Below are 14,242 nucleotides of genomic sequence, written 5' to 3'. Positions count from 1 at the left end.
GCCCAGCTCAAACAGTATGAGGCTACTACTGTTTCCTTTTTTCTTTTTTTTTTTCCCTTGAGCTGGTAAGTTCATGGACACTTAGGAGGAAGCAAGAGGGAGAAAGAACTTGAATGATGAGGTGAAGAAAGAAGTGAGGATTTTAGTGTCAATTCTATCCACTATGCCACACTACTTGGTTTTTCCTCCTGTCCAGATACTCTGTGAGTTGATCAGTTGCCTGTATTGATGTGTGTAATCATTTCTGTAATCAGACAGATGCCCTGGTTTGGTTGCTTTTTTTTTATTTTTCTTTTTAAACATATTTGCAGAGCTGCTGTCAAGTGGAAGCAAAATAAAATTGAAGTTCTGGAGTTAAAAGAAATCGCGAAGATAAGAGTGAAAAATGAAAATGTTTGAAAATATATGAAAACTACTAGCAAAGCAGATGGCAATGATGCTGAAGCCTAAGAGGCAAGAATTGGAATTGGCCTTAGGGCAGGAAGAAGTAGTTTAATTTTCTTCCGCACGTGGTCTTTCCATGTGTCCCACTCCTTTGGGAATATCAGTGATCAGCGTCCTTCTCATCAAAAAGAAGTTCTTGTCATATACCTTGTTTGACATTTCTCCACTGTGAGATAGAGAGTGAAAAGTCCTGCTACTAGCTGAATTTTGCATCCAGATTATTCAGTAGTTTTTTAGAAAAAAAAGTCTTTATTTTGTAATGACCTTATGGTGTTATCTTAGAGTAATACTTGAAGTGGTGAAGCTTACATAGTAGTGCTATATTTTTATCTCAGAGTTACTGGTCTGGATGAAATGAACTTTTTCGTTGACTTCATTTTGCTGGTTCAGAAGTAAACACGTTATGAGCGACTCTCTCATCCTTTTGTCTCTGAAGTTTTTGTGCAAGACCGGCTTTACAGGCTGTTTTCATTTTGATTTTTCTGTCAACTGTGGCTCTGTTGGTCATGCTCAGCACACTTGCCAAAACAGCTCTTTCAACTGGTTTTAAAAACGGTCTTTCATAGGTCCTGTCCAGCTTCAGCTGCTGTGCCAGGACAGCTCTATTAACTGGATGGTAATGGCCTGGCCACCACCTCTGCCGGCATGTCCCCAGGCTGGCTCCGGAGCTGCTGCCAGCATGGAAGGTGCCAGGGCTGCTAGGGGAGCTCTACTGGCATGCTGCTGGGCTCGAGAGATGGTGCGGGCAAGCATTTCATACCAGTCTGTTGCTGGCTGTCAGGACTGTGGCTGTCACGACAGCCTGTCTGATTTATGCCGCTGCTTCTAAGAGTGATTGTAGCTGGCTGGAAGCTCACCAGGGGCTGTGGCTGCTGGGATCGTGCATCTTCTGCACAGAAAGGGGCCATAAAGCTGAGAAGTGTTGGAGAAACAGTGTCTGTGCCTTGTAAATAACAATCCTTGTAACAAGGAATTGCCGTTTGTGATTAATCAGAGTGTAACATCTAATGCCAGGCTTAATTGTTTTGGTTTGTTTTTTTTTCTAAAGCAATCTGTCTGTCTTATTACTGTACTGTAAGGAACTAATTCTGATCTAAGTAGTGTTAACATCAGTGAATAACAACTCTCTTGGTATTAGTGACATTGTTTAAATGGAAATGGAGCCCAATGTTGATTGCAAGTCTGAAGCCAATATTGTTTTGTAGGAAAGCAAGCTGGTTTGTGTGTCATACTTACATTCAGTTTATGAAGTGATAGACTCCTTTTCTGAAGTCCTGATACTTTTTAATTAACTTTCCTCATCACCTTCACATAGTTTTGTCCGTAGCCTGATCTTTTTTCTTCTGAAGTCCTTGTGAAGGAAGCTCAACAATGTCTCGAAGAGTTAACTTCTGCTTTGAACTTTTGAAACACTGTTTCACAGCTAATGTATACCTTTTCTAGTTATTTTTGGGTGATTTAAAGATCATCATTCTTCATTGCATTTGGTTAAAGACCTTTAAAACATGAGTTTGTTGGTTGGCTTTTGAAATGCATTCAGCAAGTCTCCTCCAAATAGAGACAATTTTAAGGTACTTTTGATAGTATTCCCTATTCCTCTGAATCACTGAATAGTGAAGGGCTTCTGTTCTGTTTTTGTTTATCCCTAATTAGTTGTGTCCTTCAGTCCTCCAGCTTTTGAAGGTTTAAAATTGGCTGTGAGAATTTGTATAATGCCAGGCAAAGTATATAGTTTAATGTAACACATTTCAAGTGACTTTGTGCATAAATATGGAGATGCAAGAAAAAGTATATGGCACTCAAAACATTGTATTCCAAACTCACTCGCTGTAAATGCTTTCACAAAAGGTATTCTTAGTATTTTTTGGTTCTGCAGAAACTGTAATATCGTAAAGCATTACAGTGATGTCTGTGACATAAGTGACAGCTTTCTTCACTTATGAAACTACGCTCCAGTACATGCAGGAACGTCGCCTTTAGACTTAAACTGCAATGATTGCATCTGGCAGCTGCATATGGTGAAACTTAGCTACTGCTCTTTTAATTAAATTATAGTTGGGAGCTTGCTTCTGGGAGCTCGCTGATCAACTGAATTTCACAGTAAAATAGCAGAAATGTGACTTACTGTAAGTAAGGGAATTTGCAGTACATGCAAGAGCAGGCAGGAAGTTGTTCTTGTGTCTAAAATAACTGATTGCAGTGTGCCATCTCTGCTTCTTTTGATAGAAAATTGCTACTACAGAATCAGATAACACCCTTTTTCCTTCCTTTCCCAAACCACCCTAAGGAAATCTGAGGGAGGAAAAATAATGCTATGATTTCATTTGGGTATCTTCCCTAGATGGTTGCACGGGGAGTGAAGTACTATGTTGGCCTGTTCATTGAAAAGAAAAGAAATTCCAAAAGTAGAACTTGTCAAAATTGGTTCTTGAGAGCCTCTAAGACCCAACTTCACCTCCTGTATCTGGGCATTGTCCTTCCTTCCATAGTAAATTCAAGGCAACATCTTCACCACAAGACCAACATGCATGAGAGTGACTTTGTTCAGAGTGGAGTACAGACTGACAACCCTCACTGAAACATAAATATAATATATGTAAAAAAACCCAATCTATTCCTGATTAAGCTGCTTACATGGAACTTGACATACAAAACCCTCCCCTTTTGGTCTGTTGAAAGCAGATCCTATACAGTGTTTCAATTTCTAGCCTTGAAGCTCTCCCCAGTCAGGCTTTTTTGCCTTTCTCAGAAGGGCCACGTACATACTCTCAATTCTGAGCCTTTAGAATCTCCAAATGCTCTTAATATTTCAAATTTTCTCCTTCACAGAGCTTGTTTGGTTTGTGTTTTCTTATTTATAGCTTTTACTTTGTGGGGCACATTGTAGCTGTCACAAATAGAAGCACTCTGCCAAAGAATTTCTAAAAGTTTTTTTCTTCTAGACAGAAGAAACAAATAGAGAAATTTGGTTATGGGTCCTCACAGTTGCAGGCCTTATAGTAGTAGTTTTGAAATAAGACCGACCACCTTTTCTTAATTGTCTAGACATGGATTTAGATGTTTGCTTTAGGCTATTCAAATTTAAGTATTTTGGACATGGCTTCTCAGCATCTCTTTTTATTTTTTAATTGGAGCTGAGGGATTATGCTTGAGGAAGCTCAATTAAGACAACTTTGGCTTGCATAATTGCCTCAGCAGGTTAGTGACTCAGTGCCAAGCTCCATGAAAGTTTAAAAACATTTGGAATTTAATGGTAGAAATTGTCAATATGAGAGTTTGCAGGGTACTGTTTTCCTTTCAGTTTTTCTAGAAGGTGCTGGTGTTATGGGGTCATTCAAAAAATGAAAAAAAAAAAAAAGAATCCTGAGGGGCTCTTTGTGTTGGAGATCAAGGTTTTAGTATGGCCCAAACTCTTCTTATAGAATGACTCTTCCTTGTCTTAGTCACTGTATAGTAGAGGTGTAAATACCCCTGTATTTTCTATATGTTATTGTGCTGCTTTCTAATGAAATTAACCTCAAGGTTTCCTGCTCCAGAAGGCAGTGACTCCGTAATTGACAGATGGTGATGAAATCCCCTAACTTTATTACTAATGCTTGTGCAAATTGAAACATGGATGTCATTGTATATCTCTGAAACAAACATTCAAACAAGCCTAATGATTCTAGATGTGTCTGTAGAATCTCTGTTTGACAAGGTCAGATGCTCACATAAGCTAAGGATAAACATTTTTTGGGATAAACATTTATTTACAACATAGGAAATGTAAATACATACCCTAACATGAAGGAGCTGACTTGCTGGCTAAATGTCACACGTGTCATAGCTAGCATTTATGTGTCTGCCTGGTACCAAGAAGCATGTATGACTTCGTTATTGTCACCACTTCTAATAACCAAAGTACTTTGTAGATACCTTTGTATACTGCTTACAGTGACCACCATAGCTGTAACTTAAAACATTTTGTGAATGTCTAGTTATTCTCCCATTTCCTTGGGTATGTTGTTCTGACTGTAAGCAATAATACTTCATGAATTGCACAGCTGTTGCTCTGAGAGTTGGTGCTTGCTTTTACCTCTGCTCACCTTCAGGCAGACTCTGCTGTATCTCAGCTTCACGTGTCAGCATGCCCCAGTGGATTGTGTGAGTAGATATTATAGCACTTGGTAGGATGGAGAGTTCCCGTTTAGGTGCTTGATTGCAGCGGTTAGCCTTTGCACTGCTGTCCCCTATATACCTGCCCGTTTTCACTTGTTATGTAAAAGAAATAGTTTTTCAGGTTAAGTCATCTCAGGTTATAGTCGTCTTTCACAGTACACTGTCATCTGTGCTGGAGGGAGAGAGTGGCAGAATGACTGGGAGGAAAAGGACGATGAACAAAGTAAACAACTGGTGGGAGGAAGTGCCGCATTACTTATGTGGGATTTTCTAGAGGTAAAACCACAACATTCTAGCTGGAGTAATGCTAGCTGGAGATGCAATTTTTTTCCCAGTCTTTAAATAAGAATGTGAAAGGTTGGATTCCTGGACAAAGCAGAAAGGATTGAAGAAACGATTCTTATGTTGCTCTGCAGGACGAGCTGATCAAGTGGATTTCGAAGAATCTTGAGATTTGTGGTAACAGTCAGGTCCCCGTCTTGTTGCAGGGCAGCGTGTCCAAGGCAAGCCTGGACCAGTTCAGGAGCTCTTCCTTGCGGCCATGTACCTCCTTTGCACATCCTTCAGGGTAGCCATGACAACCGCCGCCTGGTCCTCGGCAAACAACTAATGATCTTGCTGACTGCTCAATGCCTCTCCTCTGCTCAACTGGTGTTCACTGGTTTCTTCTCAAAGGGAGAGTTGTGTTGATTTTCTAAATTGTTGTTACCTCCTCCTTTGATAACGTATTGTTTGATAAGATTGCCAACAAGAAATCATCTAGAATAAAGGTGCCTGTGGCAATTGACATGTTTACTAACTGGCAAAGCAGTAGTGGCTGAATTTCACCAAACTTATATCCTTTTGTAATTAATCTGCAACAAACATGGTACAGTTTTGGGTGGGTTGAGGGGAAGGAGGAAGCACCCAGCTCCTACCTAGACAGTTTTTTTTAGCTCTGACCAGCAGGTCTGGTTCCCTAAGTAAATTAATCTCTCACTTTACAAAATTTTTCTGCCAGACCTCTGTCTGTTCCTGCAGATGCTGCTCTTTACAGGAGAAAACGTAATCAGTCCTGTTACCACGCTTGCTTTTCTCCCCAAGCTTTTCTTTTATACGCTGATCAGAAGGAATCAGCAGTTTCTGTCGTTTGTGCTTCCCACACCTTTGGTGTTTAGCTTGTGTGTATCCAAGAGTCATCTTTAAGGCAGCTGATCTTCGTTTAGTCTCTGTGTGCTGAGGAACTAAGGCAATATATCGTAGGTTTTTAAAGCCATAAATGAGTTTCTTTATAAAACCCACAGTCTGTAAAGGTGTAAAAGACGAGGAAATTATAACCTCATTTTTCAACCTGTCTGGCATGCACAAGGTACTAGAATTCAACCCTTAACTGAATTTTTGGCACCTGCCTACATTGAGTCCAATTCTCGCTGTTTCAAAATTCACAGTACTTCGTGTCTGTGAACTCAGTTTGAATTTGTTGATATCTCTCAAAATATCTTGGCTTACAGAGGATGCTTGCCCCTTTTGCATTTTTCTGAAAGCATATGTAATGAACTGAATAGTTCAGAGTTTGGGGGTGTGAGGGGGCGATGTTGTTCTACTTTGTCTTAGTCACTTCAGCCTTATGCTCGGGGAAAGGCAAGAGCTACAGTTAATCAGTCCTGTATTCTAGCTTATGAATGTTTTTCTTCAAACATTATTAAAACTGATACTTCTTCTGCCTGGGTACAGGAGTACATCTCTGCTGGCCACAGGGCAAACGAACAGGAATGCTGCCCTTAGACTGAGCTGCTTGTGACCTGTTGTGGAAATGTGGTAGGCTGAGTTTCAGAATTGGTGAAATCTTTACAGAAGTTTTCTGAAATGTTGAAAGAAAAAGTTTCCTGAGAATTGAGCTAGTCATGACCTCAATGCAAGTACCTACTGAATGACGTATATCTGGAATCTCTTTTTTATTGTTTTTAAGTAATATGTGAGGGAGGTGACAAAAAATAAGGTGGGGGGGGGGAGAGAAAGAGGAGTGCCTTTTATTTAAGTTGTCTCTAAGAAACTCTTAAACTCAGTACAGAACAGTGTCCAAAGGCAGAAGAAGCCATCAGACAAAAGCAGAGCACAAACACCAGAAGAATCGCGTAGGTACATCAAACTGAGAGGGGTTGGTGTTCAACTAAAGAAGTCTATGTATGTTAGAGAAGCTGATTTACATTGAACTGGTGGTGAAAGCCACCAAATACCTGCACAGGTGGAACTGTGCACTAAGGTCTCATCTGGAGATACAGATGTTTCTCGGGTGTTTGAAGCAATACTGCATTGTTTAGTGTTCTGTTGCTGCTTTTTTCCCCCAAAAACAGTTGCAAGCAAGAACAAAAATAATACTTTGACAAATTTCTGTAGCAAGCGTGGATTTGTGATACACAACGGCTTTTCAGGAAGAGGCTATTGAAAGGAGAGTGTTTGTCTGTTTGCATTGATTCTTTGATTACCTGGTAGGAGAGAGCGGTGTTCATGCATCAATTAAGATAAAACAAAACAGAACTTAAATTTTGTCAGAGACCTGCCCTCAAACAAGAAATTCGTATCTTTGGTCTTAACATCTGTGTGACTGAGGAACAAAGGTAATTTTAACAGCTTTTTCATTCACATAGGTAGCCAATAAATGCAAAATGCATGCAGTAACATTTGAAACTGGTGGTTCTTGATTTTTTTAGACATTGTTCAGTGTGGACTTTGACTCCTTTTCAGCTGATGTGGTATTACTTAATTAGATTTCACTGATGCAGAACTGCTATGACAGACTGTACTGCTGATGACTTGGAGGAAGAGTCTAAAAGACTGACTAAAAAGTTTGATGATACTCATGGAAATTGTATAACTTCCTGGACATGCATAATGTTCAGCTTCATTTCCTTCACTTAAAGTATGTTTGTGAATAGGATACAGTCGATTTTAAAAATGCCCTCCGTATTGCTGTGGAAACAAAACAGAGTGCCCTTGACTCTTGCTGAAGAGAGATGCTGAGAACATGCTGCACCATAATAAGTGCTCAGCTGTCTGTTGGATCAAGACCTGCTGCACGAAGAGGCATGAGGAAGCAGAAACCCAAAAGTAATATTGCCTAAAGTAAGGCAGAATCAGAGAAGCAGTAACCGTTATGACTAGAATGATAATCAAGAGCTGGATTCCCAGTTGTCAGTAGAACAGTGTATGCTTTTACCAAATGTGCAGAAAGAATTGAAGTGAAGAATTTACCTCAGACATCTCCGATTAGACTGATGAGATTAGATCATTTTCACATTGGCTGGCAAGGCTTCATCAGATGTCTGTTCGGTTTTACAGTCTTATCCCCACTGACCATCGCCCGCAGATCTTCACTTTGCTTTAAAACATCTTCCATTACATTGTACTCTCATTAATACATTGTGAGAAAGCTGAGTTTTCACAAATATCTTGAGAGCACTGCCAGCAAAAGAGCTGGTCGCATCCTGTGCCTGTACCTGGGTGCTCATTCCTGCCTCCTTGGCTCGCTTCTTTTTCCCTGGACATGTGTGTGAGGAATGTCACTGTGAACTCTGTTAAAACCTCTCTAGACTGAGAGTGGTGTGAAATGGGCAGGGGGGAAATCTGAGTTGTTTGGCTTCAATTCATTCCCACTGGGAACTTTAATTCTGCACAGCTTACCTCTTGCGTTGCCATCAATGGGATTTAAGCATGTATTTAAAAACTAAGTTTAAGTTTAGTACTTTGTTTTGTAAGAGGATTTCAGTATGAATTTTATTTGTCCTCATGTATGTACTTACTCTGTTTTCTGTCTAACTATCTAATTAAAAATATAACTTTATTATTTCACATAAAGAGCCTTTCCAGAGTGATCAAGAAAGACGACTTTGATTTATATATCATTTGGATTTTTTTAGCATTGTCTGATACCAAATATTTTATTAGCATTCAAATAGTCTAACCTCCATGTTAAGCTCTTGATTAAGATGTATAAATTTCACCCTCCTGCGATTGTTTCAGCCTTTCTGGCAGCAGTGCATATGAAGAAGATCAGCGATTGAGTGCTGAATAGCTGCCTCTGCAAGTAAAAGGCTGGGGAAATTTCCTTTTTTAAAATTGAAGGTTATCTTCTGTCTGTTGTAACCTTGTCAGGTCTCCAGGTGAGCTCAAACAGTTCTCGCTCCTGGGGGGAAACAGTAGCTATCTGTGTAATTGCTTCTGCATTAAGCAACAGCTTGTTTGCTTAGGTTGTGAGGTTCCCCAAATCTGCAGGCCAGTTTAAAAGCCACGATGATGCTTTGGGCTCACTATCAACAAAAGTAAGATGAGCTTCTGCTTAAGTCTGTGGGGGGTTTTGAGTACCGTTTTTGGCACTGCTGTAGACCTCCTGCACAACGTGAGTTTATCAGCCTTTCTCACCTTGTACAGCTTTTAGGATGAGAGACTAACACCTGGGCTCAGTCTATCACAGTGATGTGCTGAATGAAGCCTTATATTATGTAACATTAGGAGAGATGCGAGCTCTTGTTTTTTTTTAATGAAGAAATCTGGAATGCCCAGAATCACAAAGAAAACGGAGAAATCAAGTTATTTTCTATAACAGAAACCTTAATATCGTCAAGTCAATAATTAATAAATGGACAGGCTAAAAAAAATTAACTGCTGTTAAGAAAAGCAGTTATTGGGGAAGTTTGTGGTATGGTGATAATGTTTTGGACAATAAAAAGATTGTCTCAGGCTTTATGAAATAAATAGCGGTGGTCATGGCTCAGACTGAACTTTCATCCTTGAAGCAGCAGTATATATGACTTGTTCTGTGCTATTCTTAAATAGAATGAGAACCTTCCGTGGGGATTTCTGGTATCTTGCTAAGAATCAGAGAAACATTGATCAGGTAGTCCAGAGAGATGAAGTGATGCCAGCATAGAGGAGGGCTCATTAGAAATTCAGAAAAGGGGCAATTCATCAGAAAGGAGATGTGAGGCAGGGGAGAAGCAAGGCTTCAGCCACCATGTCACACTAAGAGCCTGTCCTTTCTCCCTGAAACACATGGGGTTGCTGCACCAGTTCATGTGTTTCCTTTTCTCGGTGCAAAAATAAACAAAAGCTGATCCCTGGCTAGGGGACAGGAAGAATCTTAACTAGTGAGTGCATCAGTTGCTGCCAGAGCACGTATGTGTACCCTGTTGCTTTTTATATTTTCTCAGCTATATAATGTGAGTAATAATGCTTAAATTATGTATCATTCAGTGTTGTGCGAGTTAATTAGATAATGCTACGTAGTCCTTTGAAGAGGAAATGTTGCATAAAGCTTACTAAGGGTCTCTCTGTCAGGTATACAGAAACTCAGGGTAGCTGCAGGCATCAGAGAGCTGGGAAGTACAAGGTGGAGGCACTTGGGCTGGGCGCATGCCAATTGTCTTCAGTCGAGCAGCAGAACAGCGCGTTTCACACGGATTTGTCCCATGCTGACAAGCCTTGCAGACTGGCAAAACAACGTGTAAACACTTTTGGATGAAAGCTTTTAGTCTTGTACTGTTTAACATACTGCTTTAGGAGTCTTCCCTTCTTTATGTGTCAGAGATATCATAAGCGGCAAAGAAAAGGAGCTGAAATGCAAGCTCTGGTGGCCTGATGTTTCTGACCCGAGACATTTAGCAGAACGAGGTCAAACGCCAAGGTAGCATGAAGTTTAAAGGAGAAATGGAAGGATGGAGACATCCGTGCACTGCTCCAGGAGCTGGAATTTTAATATCAGTAGTTGTGTGATGGGCTAAATTGGGATAGAGTGAGAACTGTTGCTCACTGAAGCAGTTTAGCAAAGCTTGGGGGATGGATTAGTCAAAAGCATTAGTGCTAACCCTTTTTTCTATTTAGTTGACTTGTTTCCTCCATTAGATCCTTCTCACTGGTGTATACAGTAACTTTATCCTCCAAATATTTCTGAGCAGGTGTTGTCTCTTAGCGAGCATAACTACCCGACTTTTCACCATTGTTTACTAACAAAAGGGATTTCATTTGGTAACTAAGGCAAGATTTATTTTTCTTTCAAAGAATTTTTGGCTGCTTACCATGTGTTTTGCAACTGAGCAACATCATGGTACATTTCGTTTGTCACTGGTGTCAGCAAGCTCTCTGACAGTGCTTGAAATAGTTTTACCAGCTTGGAGCTTAGAGTGACTTAGATGAATAAGTTACGTCTTGCTGGAAGGTCAAACGAAAGAAATGTGGATTTGTAAGTCTCCTTGGTGAAAAAGTACAGAAAAAACATACCAATTCCAGATCAACATTGCTTAACAATAACAGCAAAATTAAAAAGTGAAAGCAGGAAGGCGTTGCTATGTCTTTGAGATGTTTTTCTGTAGAAGCTGTGTTTTGTTAATCTGTTGCTGGAAGATTTCAAAAGCGTGAAGTCACGTGATGAAATAAGTTATTTTTGTTGAATAGATCATTACTTCAGTTTGAACAGTATATGTTTTTATTTCTCCTCCAAATAACTGAGTTGTGCATTGAACTCCAGAACTAGGGGTTCTTTCCACACGGTTTAAGACTAAGACTTACTATTATTTTTTTCCTCTTGAGTTGAATCTTTTATTACTTAAAAAAAGGCTAACTTATTTTCTCTAAAATTTATCTTGCAGATCTTCGAATCTCAAGACATGTATTTCCTTGGACTGTTGTCTTTGCTTGTTTTGCAAAGCAAAGCCTTCAAAACAAATTTTCCTGATGAAACCATTGCTGAGCTTTCTGTGAATATTTACAATCAGCTGCGAGCTACGAGAGAAGATGAGAATATTCTTTTCTCTCCTCTGAGCATTGCAATAGCCATGGGAATGGTAGAGCTTGGAGCCCATGGAACCACTTTGAAAGAAATTCGACATTCTTTGGGTTTTGACAGCTTAAAAAATGGTAAGGCCTTTTAATCGTGTTTTACTGTGAGGCTTTTTGTCTTAAACAGATGGCAATGCTTGAACAAGGATGGAAGTAGCCTGGTCATGTCTGTGGGTTATTAATCAGTAGGCTTCCTGGCATCCTGTTTGATGGCCCGAGCGTGCTGCAGCATGCTCCAGTGGATTCTGCAGGAGCTGAGAGAAGCTAACATACAACTCTGGCTTGGACATTTGAGTCTTGAGCAGTTGCAGTTAACTGCTGATCTTGGTTTCTGTCTGCAAAATAAGCTTACCTTTGCCTCTAGGGTTATAAGAAGATTTTTAGGAATATCCTTTTTAGGGATTATAATGAAATAAGCAATATTGCTTATAAGAAAGTATGAAAAACTTAGTAATTTAATTGGAAATGTCTCTTACTTTGTCACAACTTGTTTGGTTCTTTACCCTAATTCTGTGTCGCTAGTGTTCTGTCTGCATTGTATAATGTCACATACAGATATACAAGCCAATTTAGGAGCTGTGAGCATCTTGGCTGTTTCAGCACAATAGATCAAAGAAATTGGTTTGAAACCTGAATGAAATTTCCTATTTATACAATGTCCTGGACTCTAAGTCTTTGGTGAAAGGATCTGGGGGAGGAATTCCTGTTCAAGATGTGATCAACAGTGCCACTGTGCAGATAATACCTTTCTGTGGAGACTGCAGCATATATTTAGTTCTGTGGTTTGTCTCTAAAACATTGATAAATTATCCCTTAGCTATAATTGAAGAAGTTACACAGATGAATTGAGCTGGACCATTTACTGTTCTTACATATGAGTGGTATTCAGTGAAAGTGCTCTGATTTGTGCTTGGGATATATCATTGCACACAATTTGTAAGCTTTTGTGTGATTTTTTTTTTTTTTTTTTTTTTAATTAGAAATTTCAGCTTCAGGTAGATGATGCAACAGTACAAGCTTCCTATCTTAAAGCAGACTATTTTAATCCTACTCAGGATTCCTCGTTACCCAGACAAATGATATTGTATTACACCATGCAGCATCCTGGGAAATTCTAGACCTGTTTTTTTGCAGAGGGAAGTCTGTGGGGAAGTCCTGAGCTTCAAAACTTGAACTTCATTTTTCTTTAAACAACTGGCTTTTAGGATGTAATAAAAATTCTAATAAGGATTTGTCGTGGCAAGACATAAAAGTCTGATGTATAAGAATATTTTTAAATTACTCTTTTATTGTTGAAGGAATCACCACTGATAGCTTTGTGATGGGATCCAAATGTCTCGTTAATTATGCTAATTATAGGTAGTAGAAGAATTAAGCTCTGAATAATATGTTCTGCTTCGTAGATTGTTCTTTCAGATCTGAAGGTGTGTGTAGGTTTAGAAACAAGTGCATTAAAAAAAAAAAAAAAGTTTTGATTTAATGGAAAAAAATCCCAACAAATGTCTTGCGAATTTTTAGCAGAAAAAAATGTGGGATAACTTTCTTTTCTGAAACACTGAATTTATTTTTCTTTCCTCAGGTGAAGAGTTTACCTTCTTGAAGGACCTTTCTGACATGGCAAGTACTGAAGAAAGTCATTATGTTCTGAATATTGCCAACTCCCTTTATGTGCAGAATGGGTTTCATATCAGCGACAAATTTCTGCAGTTGGTGAAAAAATACTTCAAAGCTGAAGTAGAAAACATAGATTTCAGCCAAAGTGCAGCTGTAGCTACCCACATCAATAAGTGGGTGGAGAATCATACAAATAGTAAGTCCACATGATTCTTTGATGTATTTCCTGCAGTATTTGTGTTTCCAAAGTTACACAGTGTTGTTAAATTGTTGCCTTGGCTTTTATCTGTTCTCTTTGAGACTAAAGTGTGTCCTCCCATAAAAAGAATTCTAGTATCAGCTCTTTGTGAAATTATGTTATTCTCCTGTGAAGGAACGATCTGTCATTAATTAATATTAGCCATTGCTAATCTTCTAGTAGTATCTGTCTGAATAATTTTTCGCCTGTCTTGCTATCTTAAAGTACCTTTAACATTTATTGAAGGGGAATGTTTTAATGGCAGGCATCTTAATAGTATTTTAATACTGATTTTGGTATTAAATTAAGAAAAATAGGTAAGTACAATTGCTAACTGTAGAAGAGTTGTCTACAAAGGGGTTATTGGCCTGTGGTTTGGATGTGTGGAGTATCACTAGCTGTCTGAGGAACTCATAATTACAAGGTACTGAGAAATAAAATACTAAGGAATATGAAAGATAATTTTGAACCACAAAATCAGACCCTGTAATTTAATCTTTTCCGATGTGAGAAAGCTAGATAACATGTTGACAGAGTAGTTGATTTTAGGAAGACTGTCAACAGAGTTTCACAACAAAAATTTGCAGCAGAGGAGCAAGCACAAAATTACCAAGGTAAACATGCGCGTTCAGATCCGTGCGATGCAGTGCTTGCTTTGCCTGTGGAATCTCAAAGATATGGCACTTTCTGAATACACACAGAGTCTCAAGGTGTGACAGTGAAGTTAGTCTCCCATTGTAGGGGTCAAAGCATGATCTCGTTCTAGTTCATCAGCACACCCTGGAGATTGATATTTTTAAGAGTAATTCAGCAGGGATCTGGCTCTAACATCAGTTTTACCACTGTAAATTTGAAGGTATCGGAATCCCCTCATACACCTCATATAATGCTCTTATTCCATTTCGGAAATGATCTGTTTTTTCCAAGGGAAAATGGCAGCTATTTTTTTTATAATAAATTCTGCCCTTTATCTCAAGC

General features: G+C 39.1%; 1 protein-coding gene across 2 annotated transcripts in view; it reads left to right on the top strand.

Annotated features, from left to right (window-relative positions):
- Window positions 1-14,242, top strand: part of SERPINI1 (serpin family I member 1) — a 53,524-nt gene that overhangs the window by 15,077 nt on the left and 24,205 nt on the right. For both annotated transcript variants that reach the window (XM_086618177.1, XM_086618178.1), the window contains exons 2-3: window positions 11,223-11,490; window positions 12,992-13,222. In XM_086618177.1, the coding sequence (XP_086474303.1) occupies window positions 11,241-11,490; window positions 12,992-13,222 (481 nt within the window). In that variant the 5' untranslated portion in view covers window positions 11,223-11,240. The remainder of the gene's footprint in view (window positions 1-11,222; window positions 11,491-12,991; window positions 13,223-14,242) is intronic.

This window comes from Tauraco erythrolophus, chromosome 11, assembly GCF_009769465.1.
Source record: "Tauraco erythrolophus isolate bTauEry1 chromosome 11, bTauEry1.pri, whole genome shotgun sequence".
NCBI classification, from domain to species: domain Eukaryota; kingdom Metazoa; phylum Chordata; class Aves; order Musophagiformes; family Musophagidae; genus Tauraco; species Tauraco erythrolophus.
This window is presented reverse-complemented; position numbering and strand designations above follow the sequence as displayed.